The sequence below is a fragment of the Eucalyptus grandis genome, chromosome 3 (genome assembly GCF_016545825.1).
Source record: "Eucalyptus grandis isolate ANBG69807.140 chromosome 3, ASM1654582v1, whole genome shotgun sequence".
In the NCBI taxonomy this organism is placed as follows: Eukaryota; Viridiplantae; Streptophyta; class Magnoliopsida; order Myrtales; family Myrtaceae; genus Eucalyptus; species Eucalyptus grandis.
Genome location: NC_052614.1, coordinates 30,095,367 through 30,114,328, shown reverse-complemented (window position 1 = coordinate 30,114,328; position 18,962 = coordinate 30,095,367). Strand labels below are relative to the sequence as shown.

At 37.2% G+C, this 18,962-nt stretch overlaps 1 protein-coding gene across 1 annotated transcript; it reads left to right on the top strand.

Annotated features, from left to right (window-relative positions):
* The first annotated feature begins 4,296 nt into the window (after window positions 1–4,296).
* Window positions 4,297–9,748, top strand: LOC104439430 (glutamate receptor 2.1-like). The gene is made up of 5 exons (XM_039309539.1): window positions 4,297–4,609; window positions 6,733–8,072; window positions 8,178–8,490; window positions 8,585–8,988; window positions 9,112–9,748. The coding sequence occupies exons 1-5, from the start codon at window positions 4,297–4,299 to the stop codon at window positions 9,685–9,687; spliced, it is 2,946 nt and encodes a 981-aa protein (XP_039165473.1). The 3' UTR covers window positions 9,688–9,748.
* Window positions 9,749–18,962: the final 9,214 nt, after the last annotated feature.

Genomic DNA, 18,962 nt, shown 5'->3' with positions numbered 1-18,962 from the left:
CATTACTTTCATGGAAAGTCCCATAGGAATTGCCTTCTACTACCGCTGAAAAGGCGAGTGTGTCGCCACAAAAGGGAATCACCCTCTTTGGAAAATAATTGCCTAAATCAAAGAAGAATTTCCGTCATAGCACCCACCTGTGGGTAGCCGCGTTGGTATTCATTCTCACCTGCTTTGATGCGGTCGAAAGTTCGAATCCCCACGTTGCTATTGCGATTTAAGTGAGAGGCCGTGGCGGTGGGTTGCTGGGCCAAATTCCCCCGAGGTACTGACGTCTAAATAGTGTTTGCACGACGTTTGACAGTTCTCGATTACCAAAAAAAAAAAAAAAAATTGCGTCAAAGCAACCCATCGCTCGAGGAAGTCTCGAAGGCAATATCATGTAAATTTGCCATTTCCCGATTTTGATTCCACATCCTCAAACTCACGATCGCAAGCATTCCGAACGGATGTTGGATGAGGAAGTAGTCGCCAGTCAAATTTCGGCGGTACCTTCCGAAACTTGAAAAAGGTCTCAAAGGCCGAAACTGTACCTAAAGGTATCAAAATCGGACGGAACTTTCCATACCCCTAAGTTATGGTCAATGATGATTTTTAAAATGAGGAGTCTTTGAAACGATGCTTAGTTTACAGAACCAAGCCTAAAACCCGATATAAATTGAAATCTCGGGTCCGTGATTTCACGACTCCACCGAGCAATATTGGGCTCATTGGAAAGGTCGATTCAAACACTCTGGAAGTGCAAAAGTCGCACGAATCAATGTCGGACGGAGGGTATGCGAGCTCGGAAAGAGTGAGCCTTGACCCAGGCATGCCGGCCTCGAGACGAGGCGGGCACATGCCGACCCAAAGTGTGCCTGCCCTGATCTCAAGGCAGCCATGCCTTATCTTCAGCGATGGTGAGTCTCTCCCTCATCCTTTTGCCCTTGAAATTCTCTCAAATTGAGTTCGGTCCTCGTGATTCTCTGGTGTTCGCGTGTTCTTCTGTACCGAAACTTCTCGCGCTTTTAGATAAGTTTCAATCCCTTGTTTTCATTTTTCAATAGAAATGCATGCCAAGACATCGTAATGTCTATCTAGAATCATAACATATAGAATACGTCATTATGTTGCCATTTGAGTAGACTTACCGCATTTTCTTAGGCCCTTGGAATGCAAAAGTTAAGCTTGAAAGCCTACGCTACGCCATTATGTTGCCTATTAAAATAGTAAAAAAAAAAACGCATGTTCCAAGACCATTATAATGTTGAAATAAGATCTTGAGTTACATGATACATTGCCGTGCTGCCAAAATGTCGCCAGTAATCATGCATGTCAGTAGGCCGTTATAATACTAGTTAGATCTAAAATTAGGCTGTAACAGTGTTGACTGTGATGGGAATGCGATTTGTGGTGTAGAACCCCAAATCAAACAGCCTAGAACATTCCCGCGAATCACGGGCACTATGTTTTTCTATTCTTCATTTTTTTTTACTATTATTTTATTTATACTACTCAAGCATGTGGACAACGAAATGAAAAGGAAACCTGTGAAAGCCAGAAAGTTTGGACTAGTTTCTAAATATTCATCCAGTCTATAACAGCCATCATATGACTTTGACTATTGTATCAACTAGATAGTTGTTGTTCGGACTCAATATTCTTGTTGAGTTCCATAAAAGATACAGATTTTCCCGTGAAAATTTTTCTAGTTGTCTACCACATGAGTCGTACAATTGGCCCATTCGACAAAATTTCCTGTTTAATAATTAAGATAGAATCCAATGGACGAGATTGGATGGTACATTAAGAATCAGTTAATACCTCCGCATATGAACAGAGCTATTTGACTAGAGCTAATTAATTTCTAAGTCATTATTTAATCATATAATTATAATGCTTACCAAAGGCTAATAATGATATAAACAAAAAACTCCTTCGCAAGTAATGACCTGGTGCTTTCACATGCATCAAATGAGTTAATCGATAGAGAGAATCCGCACCCTTATCATCATCCATCACATTTAGATACGATTAAGCTCTCCTTCTAAACATATTAAGAATCTTATTCTACTGATTTGTATCTAGAGCCAAGAGGCCAATTATTTAGCTTCTCCTAAATTAAGTTTTCACTCTTTATGATTTTTTTTTATATATAATTTGTGAATTAATTGCTGGGTCAATGTTATATTATATAGATATATATCTATAAATACAAAATTGTACGCGCATATATATATAATACACATACATACACTCAAAATATGTTGACATAATACCCAAGCTTGCAGTGTACCCAATCAATGGTTGCATTTTGGTCATCAATGGCTCCGTCTGTGTTCCTACCAAGCTAGGTGGATACGGAACAACGCAATTCTCAATATAGCAATTACAATATTGGGAGAAATCCAAGTCAATAGGTTTGACTTTAATGCACACGCAATTTCTTGGAAACTCTCAAATATCACTCAACATGCAATAGAAACCAATTTTACTGATGATGATGATAGTAGTAATAACAATAATAATAATAATAATAATAATAATAATAATAATAATAATAATAATAATAATAATAATAATAATAATAATAATAATAATAATAATAATAATAATAATAATAATAATAATAATGATAATGATGATAATGATAATGATGATGATAATAATGATGATGATAATAATAATAATAATAATAATAATAATAATAATAATAATAATAATAATAATAATAACAATAATAACAATAATAATAATAATAATAATAGTAATAATAATAATAATAATAGTAATAATAACAACAACAATAACGATAATGATGATGATGATGATTATTATTATTATTATAATAGTAGTCCTTAATCTGCACTAAGATTCGACGAGCTTACTATGTTGTTAAGCCATAATCATACGTGGGTTTCATTCTTAGTGATTCTTGGAGTAATTAGGTGATAAAGTTTGGATCTAGACCTACTTCGTCATCTGCTTTCGAATTTTTTACTTTTGTTTCTTTTTCTAAGCTCAAAGGTTTCCATTCAATACGATGTATCCGAGTTATCTCTTCAACTTCAACTTGAGTAGTGTGTTGAGTTATAAAAAAAGTACAACTTGACGTACCAATTGAATCTACCGTATGACTGGTCTCTGGGGACTTGATGATTGAATTCAAGCAGGTTTGCGTCGGTCGGTGGGGGAGGAATTAATCATGAGGGTTGAAAATGGCCGTGTGTGGTTTTATCGTTGAATTGGTCAAGGTAAACGAGGTGGATAAAGACAAATTTCTACGTTTAATCAAAGATGTCCTACTCCCGCAAACAATGACCTTTCTCTGGGGTTCAGAAAAAAATAAGACAGAGCAAACAGCAAACTAGACCGTCTCATGTGGAATTCTTAGGGTTACCTATAGGTGGATAAAGACAAATTTCTACGTTTAATCAAAGATGTCCTACTCCCGCAAACAATGACCTTTCTCTGGGGTTCAGAAAAATAAGACAGTGCAAACAGCAAACTAGACCGTCTCATGTGGAATTCTTAGGGTTACCTATAGGTGTATACATGTCACACCTTTTATCCCCTAAGATAAAAAAAAAAAAAATAGTTATTGCACAATTGGTACATAATATGTTATAATGTTATATGATTTATTAATTAATTGGGTTTGAACATAAAAGTCATGTGACCAAGGGTCTAGATGAACTTAGTTTGCATGTTCTATTGGACCATGCAATATATTTTCTCTCTAAGGAGAAGCTATTGAATGGCTGTAAATCATCTCCACCAATATCACTGAAACATTAATTATTTGGGTCATACCTTGGGACCAACATGATCAACGATCTAAATGAGCTTGGTCTATATGTTCTTACTAGCTATATGAGACAAGGGTTTACTGGTTTTATATCAAAAGTGGGTCCTAAAGATTTTCTGGAGCATCTAATATGACGAAACTCGTAAGGAGGCCCTAAATTATTTATTTAGAAGGTTCTGCTGGGCCTGTAATACCAATTTGGTGAGCTCATTAGATTTCGACATTGAATCTTATATCTTGGGGTTAAAGAATTTCTGATATTCTTTATCCTAAATAATGACTTGGGAAAAAAAAAAGATGAAGTGTTGGTACCGCCGGAGGTCGAGCAATCCCAGATGGGTCCCGCCCACGTCGAGCAATCCCAGAATGGAAGCTGTCAATGCATCGTCTTACTTTTCAAAGCTCTACCACAATATAAATACATCTTCAGCGTCAGCATGTCCTCAGAGTATCTTTCTCTTTCTCCTCTCTTACAAACTCACACTTGCCTTTTCGTAAGACACTTTCCAATGTTTCCAGCAAGAATTTCCTTCGATGCTGAAAAGCTCCTCTTTATGACTTTCTCCTTTTTTGCAATCCTCACGACCTTCTGTGAAGGCCCTTGGGTCGCTGTGGCGCAAAGCAGTAACAGCGACAACGCGACAACGATCCCGGTGAACGTTGGGGTGGTACTTGATCTGGAGAAGTGGGTGGGTAAGATGGGATTGAGCTGCATTAAAATGTCTCTCTCTGACTTTTATAGTTCAAACCCTTCCTACAATACCAGGCTCGTCCTCAACGTTAGAGATTCCAAACAAGATGAGGTTGCTGCTGCTGCTGCAGGTTCTCTCTCTCTCTCTCTCTAATGCACTGACTGCTCATGATGCTCGTCCAGAATTATATGACGGCATCAGTTTTTGGGTTTAGACTTTTGTACTTCTATTGATCGTGTGGAAGTTTGTTTGATTAATCTTTCTTTTTACCGAACATTTATGGTTTAATCTCTGCTTGAACTTGGAAGTGGTTTGGTTTTGGTTTAATACACATCCTGTCGTAGAGGATAAAGTATTTTATGCACCTATTTGTATTATGCAAAATAAAACCAATTAATGTTCGTAATGACGTATTTGCCAATAACATGGACATTTCAGATTCTATTTATATGAAATTTCAAAAGAGTTCTCAGTTAAATCTTCGAGCATTATTTTCAAGTCGGTTGTAAATCAAAGATAACATCAAGTTGGTACTTAAGATTCCATTCGATCTCTTTCACAATGGGAATGAGGAGGGTCTCGAAGTTAGAAATATGTCAATATAATCCCCCGAGTCTTGCCGTCATATTGGACTGACAGCTTGGCCGCTTAGCTTGAGAGGATTCATAGTCTCCGAGCGTAACATTTGATCGTGGAACAATTTAATTTATTTATTCCTTCCTTGGAGTGTACCTTTCAGAAAGCTAAAACCGGAAATGATATTGCTATGATACAATGGAAACAAATCGAAAATCTCTAATCTGCTATAACTTTTTTCATGGGGTTTTGTGTTTTGGGGTGCAGCACCTTTGAAATAGTACTACTGGAACTTTTACGAATGACAAAGTCGAAATGTCCAAAAGGATGATGTTTCGCTCCATAAGTTAAAAGGGAAAAAACTAATTTTTTCTTTCGACGTGAATTCCACAAAAAAATTTTAAAGCCTTTTCGCGTGGAGAATATATAAAAGATTACTTTGCCCCGTGACAAGATAATATGCAAAGAAATGTAGATAACGAAAGATGTATCCTAGAACTTGTTTTGAAAAATGTCGTTCTTGAATTAAACCGGGCCAATCATCATCTACTTTGAAAATAAGTTCTTATTGCCAAATCATTTAGCTGTCCCTAACATTACCGAAAGATTATTGTTTTGTGAATAGGATCATTAAAAAAAGATCCTCAAACAAAAGACTGTCGTTGTTTAAGTCATAAAAAATCGCCAATGGACCACTGGCAGGTAAAGCACTTGCCAAAAGAAGGCGACTTGGATAGAATTGATCGAGTTGAAGTCAAAATTTGAACGTGTTTATGGGGTCTTAACTCTTTTGTTTATTTTTGTACGACTTTGATGAATATGTAGCTCTCTCAAGACTCTTGTCCTGCTATAAATGTAGCATAACTCTACAAAGTTATGTTTGCATGTAAATGATAAATGAATCTTGTTGCAAATGTCTCGTGAAAGATGCACGTTACATACCAACATTTTTCGGAAAAGTGCATAAAACTATTTTGCCTTTCAAATTAGAAAATAGTCATTTTAGAGCGGACGATTGATAGAGACGGTTTCAAATTCTTTTTTGGGAGAATATTGATGGGGTAGATATCTCTACATGATTGTGCCGATTATTTCTTTGAACCAAATATTATAATAACGAGTCATGTTAGTTGAGTCAGTGATTAATTAATTCTATAGAAGTTGTATTATTAATAGAGAAATAAAAAAATATTTTAGTTTCAAGATCGATCAAATAATTTTTGAGACATGAAAGCTGTTTGATATGAATGTTGAGAGAACCCATTTATAATACATCATAAAAAAGGTCTGATCTCACAAAAGCCATAGAATTGAAATGTGAGGCTTGGATTCTAGAGTGCAATTTTTTTATGCCATGAGGTAGAGAGGTCAACTCATCGATGGAGAAGAATCAACTTAATCGTTCTGAGCCAATTTATGCACCTTTTTTTTTTTTTTTGTTCTAAAGGCGACAACCAAATGCCTACAATAAGGTCAAAGGATTGTATCTTTAAATAATATCAACTACAATTTCTTTGACAACTTCAAACTCCTATTTTCCTTTTTCTTAAATATTTCTACTGCTATAATACTGCATCAAGTTTTCATTGACTTTTCTGATCGATACTATGCCTTTCCCAATACGAATTTCCATAATCTGCCGTATTCTTACACCGTCTTTCTGGTTCACCCTTGCAGCACTCGATTTGATAAAGAATAAGCAAGTCCAAGCCATAATAGGCCCTGAAGCTTCCTTGCAAGCAGACTTCATCATTGACCTTGGAAACAAGTCTCATGTGCCCATCATCTCTTTCTCTGCTACTAGTCCATCCCTCAGTTCGATTCGGAGTCCTTACTTCATTAGAGCCACACAAAATGACTCGTCCCAAGTGAATGCCATAAGTGCGGTCATCCAAGCTTTTGGCTGGAAAGAATTGGTCCTCATATATGTGGACAATCAGTTTGGAGAAGGCATCATACCTTCTCTTGCAGATGCTTTGGAAGAAGCCGACACGCAAGTTTCCTATAGGAGTCTTATTTCTCCTTCGGCCACGGACGATCAAATCCTACAGGAACTCTACAAGTTAATGACGATGCAAACGAGGGTGTTCATCGTGCACATGTTACCTGCCCTCGGTTCTCGACTGTTGGCCAAAGCAAAAGAGGTGGGAATGATGAGCGAAGGTTATGTGTGGATCTTGACTAATGGAATCACTGACCTATTAAGTTCTGTGGATTCATCTGTTGTCGCTAGCTCGATGCAAGGAGTACTAGGCATAAAGACTTATATCCCAGATACGCCAAACCTGCACAATTTCATGGTCCGATGGAAGATGAAATTCCAACAAGACAATCCATCCATCCTTAATCCTACGTTGAACATTTTCGGGTATAGGGCTTATGACGCTGCTCGGGCTCTAGCAATGGCTGTCGAGGAAATGGGTGCGGCCAATTCTACCTTCCAGATGTTGAAGGCTTCAACAGGTGCGACAGATCTCGACAATATTGGGATATCTCAAAATGGTAATAAACTTCTCCAAGAACTAGCCACTACGACATTTACGGGCCTTGCTGGAAATTTTGGCCTAGTTGATGGGCAACTAGAATCATCAGCGTTCCAGATTGTCAATATCAATGGAAATGCAGCAAGAGGGATTGGGTTTTGGACGCTAGACAATGGGCTGCAAAGAGATTTGAGTTCAGTCAACACAAGCAAATATTCCACTTTGAAAAGTAATCTCAGATCAATAATATGGCCGGGAGATTCAACCTCTATTCCTAAGGGTTGGGAGATTCCCACAAATGGAAAGAGGTTGAAAATCTTAGTTCCTGTGAAGAACGGTTTTAATCAATTCGTGAAGGTGACTCGAGATCGTAGCACAAACACATCCCAAGTCACTGGCTATTGTATTGACATCTTTCAAGCCGTCATAGAAAAATTGCCTTATTCCGTGGCTTATGACCTTATTCCATTTGCCTTGCCTAATGGAAGTAGTGCTGGTAGTTACAATGACATGATCGATCAAGTATTTTACCAGGTGAGCTCATTGCAAGTGCTTCATTTTGTTGGAATACATATTGAAAATTACTATGCTATAATGTTGTTGACAAAGAAAACATTTCCGTTCCTTTTGTTGAAACAGAATTATGATGCAGTGGTGGGTGATACAACAATCATAGCAAACAGATCATTGTATGTGGATTTCACCTTACCATACACCGAATCGGGGGGTGCAATGCTCGTGCCATACAAGGACAACACAAGCAAGAAGGCTTGGGTTTTCTTAAAGCCGCTCACTTGGGGCCTTTGGCTAACCACTGTATGCTTCTTTGTGTTTATAGCATTGGTTGTATGGACTCTCGAACATCGGATTAACGAAGACTTCAGGGGTCCAGCCACGCATCAAGTTGGCACGAGCTTTTGGTTCTCCTTTTCAACCATGGTCTTTGCACAAAGTAATCACCTTTCACTTTAATAGATAAATCAAACATTGAAATTCACATATTTTTGTAGGAGAATTTATGTAGTTAGCCTTAATTTGGATTGCAGGGGAGAAAGTGCTTAGCAACTTAGCACGATTTGTTGTGATTGTGTGGGTTTTCGTGGTACTTATACTAACGCAAAGTTATACGGCAAGCTTGAGCTCTCTTTTGGTGGTGCAAAATCTTCAACCAACTATGACTGATGTGGATCAACTCCTAAAAAGTGGAAAAAACGTGGGTTACCAACATGGCTCTTTTGCTTATGGAATGCTAAAGCAAATGAAATTCGATGATTCAAGACTTATATCTTATCAGTCTCCTGAAGAATGCGATGCACTTCTTTCCAATGGAAGTGCAAAAGGCGGGATTGCAGCAGCATTCCATGAAGTCCCCTACCTTAAACTTATACTTTCAGAATATTGCAACAAATATACCATGATTCCAGCATTCAAAACTGCTGGATTTGGCTTTGTACAGTCCTCGATCCCTCAATTCTAGCTAAAAGAGGAAACCCTCCAAATTTGCAATTATTAGGTTTAGTAATTAATACTTTGATTGAAAAAAATCTGATGTTCAGCTCTTTTCGGTTTACAGGTTTTCCCTAAAGGGTCTCCACTGGTACCTGATATTTCGCGAGCAATCCTCAATGTGACTGAAGGGCTTCAAATGACAGAAATTGAAAATGCGTGGCTTACATCCAAAACCAACTGCCAGAATTCAAATTCCTCGGTTTCATCCGACAGCCTAGGTCTTGACAGTTTTTGGGTTCTATTTCTGATTGCTGGAGCTGCTGCGATTTCTGCTCTCCTCATTTTCATGGTTATGTTCATTAAAAGAAATTGGCAGGAAGTAACAAGTTCTTCGGGTTCATTGTGGGAGAAGACTGTTGAATTAGGAAGAAGATTTTACCAAAGAGATGCCAATTCCCATAATTTTAGGAAGGGCAGATTTAGGGATGGAGTTATGAATGATGGCGGCAATGAGATTGCAGGTGTTGAAACTTTAGAAAACACTCATTTCCCTCCAATTCTGTCGAGCGACTCCAGCCAAAACAACGACGTCTTGACCAATGAGCAAGGCACGCCATCTACTGAGCAAGGACTTCCCGATCGTGTAGAGGAAGGGTGCCCTCAGAGAGCGGTAGACGTCGAGCTTACCAATGTAAATTAGGAGAGGCGCACGCCTCTGCGACCTTGACTAAACTTTAATCCTTGAGTAGTCGAACTTGGAATAGCTGACAATATCTTCCCCCTCATTTTCTTCTTATATAAGGACTACCATTGATACTGTTTATTGTATAATCAAAGACAATATAAACCCAGGCAACATTATATGCACGTATTAGCTTCTCTTATCCTATTATGTACAGGCATTGGAAGTGTTTCTCGTCACTTCGAGAACGTTCCGCAAAGTTTTCGAATTAATAATAAAGAATAGACTTCTTAAACTAATATCTAATATCTATATATAGTACAAGAGCCTAGTAAAATAGGCTTCAATGGTTGTTTCACGTGTCAAAATTCTGTGTAATCTCATCTTTAATATAAACGGACATGATCAATTGACTCTTGTAAACACATTGGTTAAGTAACCACATTAATTATATTTAAAAATCATAAGGAATTAATTAATTTCTTAACAAGAAAAAGTTTCAATAATCATTTCTTTCATTCCTTACTCAGGAACATAATTGATCCCCACAACGTCGGAAGATTTCACAATTATTAATTAATCATATAGTGACTAAATAAAATTATAATACATATAAAAATTCGGAATGATGGAATGTTAATGCCTACTTTCTGAGGAATTTTAATATGGTAACAAATTGGACCAATTATATTCAACTGAAGTTTACTGAAATGAAATGCTTCCCTTTCATCGATTAGATCATGTCTAAGCATTATCCGTAGCAGTCACGCACCCACACCAACACACCAAAATTATTCCAGTACAATTGAATATCACTTCCCCCCTTTGGCCACTAATCGTCCATGTATCCTTCCAGCCGGTTATTCTCACGATTGTGCTGTAAAGCCTCATTTATGTTCTTGAGAGCCTTATCATAGGATACGAAACCCATGAACCAGAATTCATAACCATCCCTTGTAACGACTTGGATGTACTTTTCAGAATTATCCAACCCTTTTGAAGAACGACTAACAAAGCTCAACTGATCGAGCAGCAGTGGCACCTAGACAGCCATCAGGATGAAAGCACATTAAAAATTGATGGTCGGAGAGTGAAGCTTAGCAGAACTTGACAAACTATTTCGAAGGTATGTTCACTACATTAAGATGCTTCATGCTTAGATAAAAATAAGACGCAAGAAGAATGATCCAAGGCTCAGTGTAGTAGCACGGATGATGAGTAAATGCAGGCTCTTTCCATTGAAGGTTCTCCTGAATTTCGACTATAAAATCAGCAGGTTAGTCCCAATAGACAGTTCGACAAAAATAACTGAGGTTATGAATTTGTAATGCATAAAAAACTTATCATGATTCTAACGGAAGCTCAGTGCATAACAATTTGTACTGGTATTCTATAGTAAATGCAATTACAGGAAGATTGGAAAAGGTTACCTTGTAATACACCCACTCTTGCTACCCTGAGAGCGTAATGGCAAAGCGGCTCATCCCCATGGAAGACCACTCTCTTAGTTGACAAATATAGTGTCCCAATGACAAGGCCGGAGGAAGTGGATAGATAGCAAGCATATGCTTTCAGACGCTTCTCTCCCGGCAGAATTTCAAAAGTACGTTCAGATACCTTATCCCGTCCCCCTTCTTTGAGCATTTTCGTCCCCTGGGCAAGTCGAGCTATTGCTGCATCTGTCATGCTATGGCTAGTTTTAACTGTTTCCATAAACAAACATAGAACGATAACCGATTAGTTGAGGTCCGGCAAGAATAGAGTCCTTAACATCACATTTCAATCGAATAGAAACCGTGAGGAGAAGAGAATGAAAGAAATCATGGGCTTCGTCTCTCACAAATAGACAAGAGAAACTGACAACAAGCCAAAGCCAAGCTTATGCAACTGCCGCAGTGCTTGCTCTTACAGGACAAAGCTAATTTTTCCTTCTTTCCAGGGAAAAAAAAGTTGGGCCAACGTTCAGCCACACAAAGAGCCTGAGGGTCCTGATAGCCATAGAAGATGATGGAAAACAAGCCATGTTCTCCACGGAAGTGCCATGTTATGCATTTGGCAATTTGTTATAGATAGGAATTGATATAGATTGCCAAAAGAAAAAGCACTGAAGATAGCACCGCACATCAAAGTTGGAGCTTCTCTAGATAAATAATCACAGGACTTGATCCACTCAACTATTAATTGGCGGGTGGAATACACAGATTATGACGCATGTTTCTCTGTTCTGAGGGGGTGATTGCAAAATAAGCCTATGACTTAGCAATAGCGTCCGCATATATTTGTTCCTAGGTGGTGATTGCCAAGCTCTTTGGATTGAATATTTACATCAATAGCCTTCACATATATTGCAGAAAAAGAGAAGAAATATATGCAAGCAAGCAATCGTCAATCAGATACGTCTCCACGAATAAATACAAAATGTTTCTATCAGATTATAGGATCATAATTAGCTAGAAAAAATAAATCCAAAACGTTTCCATTTGATTATGTAGACATGTTTAGCTAGAAAAAATGTAGAGAAAACTCACGGTGATGCCAGACATTATCGACAAGCGCCTCTGCCTGTTCGGTAGCATCATCGACCCTCTTCCCACACCGGTTCAACTTGTCGCACACTTTGTTTATCGGATCTGAAAACACCAGCAAAGCGTTTGTCTCATCAACCCCATTATGAAGCCTAATCATCGGCCATAACATAACTACAAAGAGATAAAACAAGCTCTGATAACTACTTGATATAATCCTTCAGGAACAATACAAACATTACAAGGCCATGATGTTTCGATATATACTAAAAATAGTTCCTAGTGAATTCATAATATATTAACTTGGAAATTTCATGAATCTCTATCGGACATGCATTGCAAATATGACATTGCGACTCATATGCTTCAAAACGTGTCACTTAAGTCTTTAATTTCTAATAAAAATAAAAGTTTCAAGCTAGAGACTTGTAAAGACCTAAGCTGTAGACTTATGCAGCTGATCAGGATCATAACTACCATTGCGTAGAATTTCCTTTGTCTTTCAATCTCACAATTACTTTAGAACTGAAAACGTTCATCTTGTTAAATATAAAATTATGCAATGAAACTTATTATATATATTTTTATAGAATCTTATTAATGTCTTTTAAGTTTCATATTACACTTCTACTCCTGTTGACCTCTTAATGACTCACAATTAATATGTTAAATAGAAAATAGCTTAAAATCCAATTATCAAATGCTTGATTTTACAAAATTTAGGGCTACGAAATCATCTAATTTGTTTATAACGATGTTCATTTTCATTTTAGGAAAATTTCACAAAGCTTGAAAGTCAAGTTGAGAGCATAATTCATTGAAAGAGTCATGTGTTCCTTTATCCTTGACCAAAAAATAAGTAAAAATAAATGAATAAATAAAGCTTCATAGATGATCATGCTATAGTATATAATTTCAAAGAAGTAGCTATTTCAATCCAAGACATCTTTCTTTGATTTGATTTTTTTTTCTTTTTGTCCTAGATATAAATCTCCTGACTGTAATGTGCATCATTTGGCCAAAAATATATCAAGGTATGTTCAATTTAATTAATCACATGAGAAATTGTATAAAAGCTCGAGTGTAATCGGCAAAACTATTTTCCTTGCAAACAAAAAAAGAATTTTCTTCCCACATATTGTGCTTCTTAGGCTGCGTTTGTTAAAATTTATTTTTGTTCCCTGGAACAAAAATTTCTGTTTTTTTGTTCCCAGGAACAAAAAGGAAAGTAAACGCGTTTGTTTGCATTTTTGTTCCCAAAACACATCGGAATGAAACAAGAAATAAAAAAAGTTATTTCTTGTTTACGGAACACATTTTAAGAACACTTTTTTCTCTCTTTTTTTTTTCTTCTTCTTTTTCTTTCTTTTTTCTTTGACCGGTTGCCGGCCTCGGCCATGGCCGGCGACCGGTTGTTGAGGGCCGGCGACCTTGCTGGAGCGTTGTTGGCCCGGCGAGGCCAAGCGTTGCCGACCCCAGCGAGGCTCGGGCTCGCCTTGGTTGGCGAACTCGAGCTCGCTTAGATACGATGGTGAGCTCGCCCGGCTGCGGTGGCTCGGTGACGCCGAGCCTTGCTGGCCATTGGGCAAGCTCGGCGTCGCCCGGGCCACCGCCAGCTGCGGTGGCCCGGCGACGTCGAGCCTTACCGGCCGGGGCGAGCTTGGCCTCATCGGTAGCTAACGAGCCTTGCCGTGGCCGGGCGAGCCGCCGGCCCTTGTCGGCCCCGGTCGCCGGCTATGGCCAAGGCCCGACACCGCCAAAAGAAGAAAAAAAGAAAAAAAGGAAAAATAAATAAGAAAATAAGAATATTAAGAAAGAAAATATAAAAAATAAAATAAGAATATTAAAAATTAAAAGAAAAAAACAATTATACAAATTTATAAAAACGTGTTTCTGTTCATTTTTTATTTTGGAACAAGTTTAACAAACGCATTTTTTGTTCAAAAATTGTTCCTAGAACAGAAACACTTTTTTCTATTTCTGTTTCTTGGAACAATTTTTAAACAGAAATGTTACCAAACGCGCCCTTAATCACCATGATTCTTAAAATATATTATTTTGTGTCAACAATAGTCTATACAATATTTTTTTCTTCTTATGTGATAATTGCAATCTTGAGGGTAGAATGATACTAAAAGTGCCACAAATTATGTATGACGCTCATTTTAAAGATTATCGCCGGCTCACTTAAGTGCCAAAAAATCAAGAAAAGCTATTACTTAGGGCCTGTTTGGCAACGTGCCAAATAGTGCCAGATTCTGATTTTTGTTCCTGCACTAGTTTGGGACGAGAATCGCATTTGGTAAAATTTTTGTTCCGGGAACAATTTTGGACAAGATTTGAGAAAAAAAAAAAATTTGATTTTCCGTCCGAGAATCGAAAAAGAATCAAAATGCTAAAACCCTTGCTCTTCCCTTTCGACATCTTGGTTGCCGCCCCCCACTGCCCGCCATCGTTGCCCGCGCCGCCGCCGCCCGGAGGCTTGCCGGCCGGGCGAGGTCGGCGAGGCTCGCCCAGCCCCGCCGGTGGCCAATTTGGCCTCGCCGAGGCCGGGCGAGGTCGGCGGGTCAGCCAGCGGCGAGGCTTGGCCTCGCCGGATCGCGGGCGTGGCCGAGCCTCGATGGGCCGGGTGAGCCTCGCCAGTTTGCCCGGCGAGGCTCGGCCGATGAAGGCTGACCTTGCCTTAGGGCCGGCGACCAGCCCCGGATGAAGAAGAAGAAGAATAGGAAAAAGGGAAAAAAAGAAAAAAAAAAAAAAAAAAAGTAAAATTTTTATTTAAATTTTATTTAAAAATTAAAAGAAATTAATTTGGAAGAATCAATTAATACGGTATCAAATGCAATTCTATTCTAGAATAAAAAATTTTGAACAGTTACCAAACGTGTTTTTTTACTCGAATCGGTTCTCGGGAACGAATAAAAAATAATCAGTTCTAGTCGAATCGGCTCGAGAACGTAATCGTTACCAAACGCGCCCTTAAGTGCCTTCGGTGAGAAATTTCAGCTAGAGAAATTACTTGGCATTTATAATTAAAATTTTTATTTGAAGTGGCATTTTTTTGGCACTATCACTTTTTATTATTATTAAGATTGACACTGACATAATCACTTTTTATCAACAATTGACATTGAAGTGATTATTTTCTTTTCTTTTTATAACAACTAGTACTAAAGTGATCATTTTTTAACCTACCACACGACGTCGTTTAGGGGTTATATACTAACTGGGTATACCGCACAAACCACATAAGATTAAGAAATTAATAAAATTTGGTCACGTCGGACTTCCGACGATTTAGATTGGAGTTGGCACTTAAATGATCAATTTTTTTTCAAAAAAGCAGCACTTAAGTGATCTGAAAAAAAAAAAAATTGATACTGAAGTGAGTGATGTACACAACTTATGACATTTCTAGTGTCATTCTCCCAAAACTTGAGTCCATCAAGTGACATTAATATCATGACCACGTCTCAATTTTTATGATCTGTTTAGTTTTTCATTATGCATGTGCTTTTTACTTTTGAATTCTCCAAATATTCATTCCAAGCCCCGTCTTCATGTTCGGTTCGCACATGAGAAGCTTATTTATGGGTTTACTAACATTCTTACATTTATGTAGTTATCCTCCACTTAATATCTTTAAGGGCTTAATAAGTCCTTAAAAAAGTAACCCATGATAACAAGAGAAATATATATATCATTTCGTACATCATCATTTCAAAAAAAGCAAAATAGATACTAACAAATATCAAGCATAAGATTCTCCTTATAGGATTAATATGCATGACATATATAGTGGCATGTACACATTATCAAATTCATGATATGATATAAATCCAATCAATTTTCTAATTATGAAAACAAATATAAAACGATGAGGATATAATTTTCTAATATGATAAACTTTTATTGATTTAAATAAATTAATTTTTGATAAATGAACATCTCATATGTTTGTCTAGATAAGTTTAACTCTTAGTCTTCATTTGTTTTGCGGAAAACAAATAATTTGGAAAACATCTCATAAAAATAATCAATTGTTTCATTTGAAATAATTAGTAAATGAAATACATTAATCACTAACGACAATTTGTGTTTTAGCATTTTCGTTTGTTTATATATCTTTTAAGTGATATAAGTGATTATTTTTAGGAAGATATTTTCGAAACCATTCATTTTTTTGTAAAATGAATGCACCCTTAAACAAAGTGTTTATGAATTAGTTAAAACTTCCTTGTGGTGAAGAACCCCAAGTCAAACGGCCTAGAACATTCCGCGAATCATGGGCACTATGTTTTTCTATTCTTAATTTCTTTTTACTATTATTTTATTTATACTAGTCAAGCACATGGACAACGAAATGAGAAGGAAACCTGTGAAAACCAGAAAGTTTGGACTAGTTTCTAAATATTCATCCAGTCTATAACAGCCATCATATGACTTTTACCATTGTATCAACTAAATAGTTGTTGTTCGGACTCAATATTCTTGTTGAGCCCCATAAAATATACAGATTTTCCCGTGAAATTTTTTCTAGTCGTCTACCGCATGACTCGTACAATTGGCCCATTCGACGAAATTTCCTGTTTATTAATTAAGATAGAATCCGATGGACGAAATTGGACGGTACGTTAAGAATCATTTAATGGCTCCGCATATGAACAAAGCTAGTTGACTAGAGCTAATTAATTTCTAAGTCATTATTTAACCATATAATTATAATACTTACCAAAGGCTAATAATGATATAAACAAAACATTCCCTCGCAAGTAATGACCTGGTGCTTTCACTTGCATCAAATGAGTTAATTGATAGAGAGAATCTGCACTCTCATCACCATCCATCACATTTAGATACGCTTAAGCTCTCCTTCTAAACATATTAAGAATCTTATTCTACTGACTTGTATCTAAATCCAAGAGGCCAATTATTTAGCTTCTCCTAAATTAAGTTTTCACTCTTTTTGATTTTTTTTTTTTTTTAAATATAATTTGTGAATTAGTTGCTGGGTCAATGTTATATATTAATATATATCTATAAATATAAAATTGTACGCGCATACATACACACAAAATATGTTGACATAATACCCTAGCTTGCAGTGTACCCAATCAATGGTTGCATTTTGGTCATTAATGCACACGCAGTTTCTTGGAAACTCTCGAATAGAAACCATATCGGCCTTAGAAAATACATAAACAAATCACTAAACGATGAGTCGCGTATACATCATATCGGCGACTCTACATTTCTTAGTCTTTAAAATTCGATGCGTTTCTAGCACTCAAACCCAGTTCCATCATCAGTTTTTTAAAGCAAGATGGAAATAACAGGAAAAAAACGACGATATAAACAATCCTGGGGTTAAAGAATTTCTGATATTTTTTATCCTAAATAATAACTTGGGAAAAAGAAAAGATGAAGTGTTGGTCCCGCCGGAGGTCGAGCAATCCTTGAACGGAAGCTGTCAATGCATCGTCTTACTTTTCAAAGCTCTACCACAATATAAATACATCTTCAGCGTCAGCATGTCCTCAGAGTATCTTTCTCTTTCTCCTCTCTTACAAACTCACACTTGCCTTTTCGTAAGACACTTTCCAATGTTTCCAGAAAGAATTTCCTTCGATGCTGAAAAGCTCCTCTTTATGACTCTCTCCTTCGCAATCCTCACGACCTTCTGTGAAGTAGGGGTGAGCATGGTCGGGTTGGTCCGGCCACCCCTAACCCTAGGACCCACCGTCGGTGTCGGTCCTCAATTTTTAGGACCGAGGACCGACCCTATTGAGCTTGGGACCAAGGACCGGACCGACCCAATGGGTTCGGTCCGGTTCCAGGGTCAACCCGAGACCGATCGATAATTTTTTTCGTCTTATTTTTTATACTTCCTAAAAAAGCAAACCTACAAATTCAAATTATACATCCATCAACAATATGGTATTGTGCAACTAAACTATAAAATACTAATACATATTTAGCAAATTTAAGATGACATAATAATAGAAATTTCGTATCCGCTAACCGCTCATCGAGATATGGGACATGATGGAAAGTTCTTGTAATCATCTATCTTTAATATTTATAACACCATATGCAAAAGTGTTTTCCTGATCATGTAGAGTCCACTCAACCAAAAAATGAGCTTTGCACCACTTGACTAGCATTTGATCATGTAGAGTCTACTCAACCAAAAAATAAGCTTCACACCACTTGACTAGCAAATCAACGTAGTAACTGCAATACTATTATACTCTTCAAAAACTTCTACCATTTGACACAAATTGAAAAGCAAAGTGCAGCTGAAATTCATTAGTAAAATACAATTAAATCATAAAAAGTTCAAAATACTTAATATAAACCATGAATATATAACTTCACATCTTGTTAATTCACTTGAACTTCTAAACACTTGAAAACAAAACAAACGACACATAATTAATACTTAACAAAAGTTTTAAATTGAAATTACTATTAGTACTATTGATAGAACATCTAAATATAATATAATATAATAGATATTTTACTTAGGTTTGAATATATAAAAGAATTATAAATAATATAATATAATATACAGGGGGGTTGGTCAGGGTTGGACCGACCCAAAACTCTTAGGACCGAGGACTAACCCGTACAATGTTGGTCCTGGAATTTCAGGACCAAGGACCGACCCAGTCCCCTTGGGAACCGGACCAGGACCGGCAGGGTTGGGCCGATCCAGGGTCGGTCCAGGGTCGATCCTAAACCGCTGCTCACCCCTACTGTGAAGGCCCT

Coding starts and splice junctions, on each gene's coding strand:
- LOC104439430 (XM_039309539.1), top strand. CDS start 4,297: ATGTTTCCAGCAAGAATTTCCTTCGATGCTGAAAAGCTCCTCTTTATG. Junction 4,610..6,732: donor GGTTGCTGCTGCTGCTGCAG/GTTCTCTCTCTC, acceptor TCACCCTTGCAG/CACTCGATTTGATAAAGAAT. Junction 8,989..9,111: donor AAACTGCTGGATTTGGCTTT/GTACAGTCCTCG, acceptor TTCGGTTTACAG/GTTTTCCCTAAAGGGTCTCC.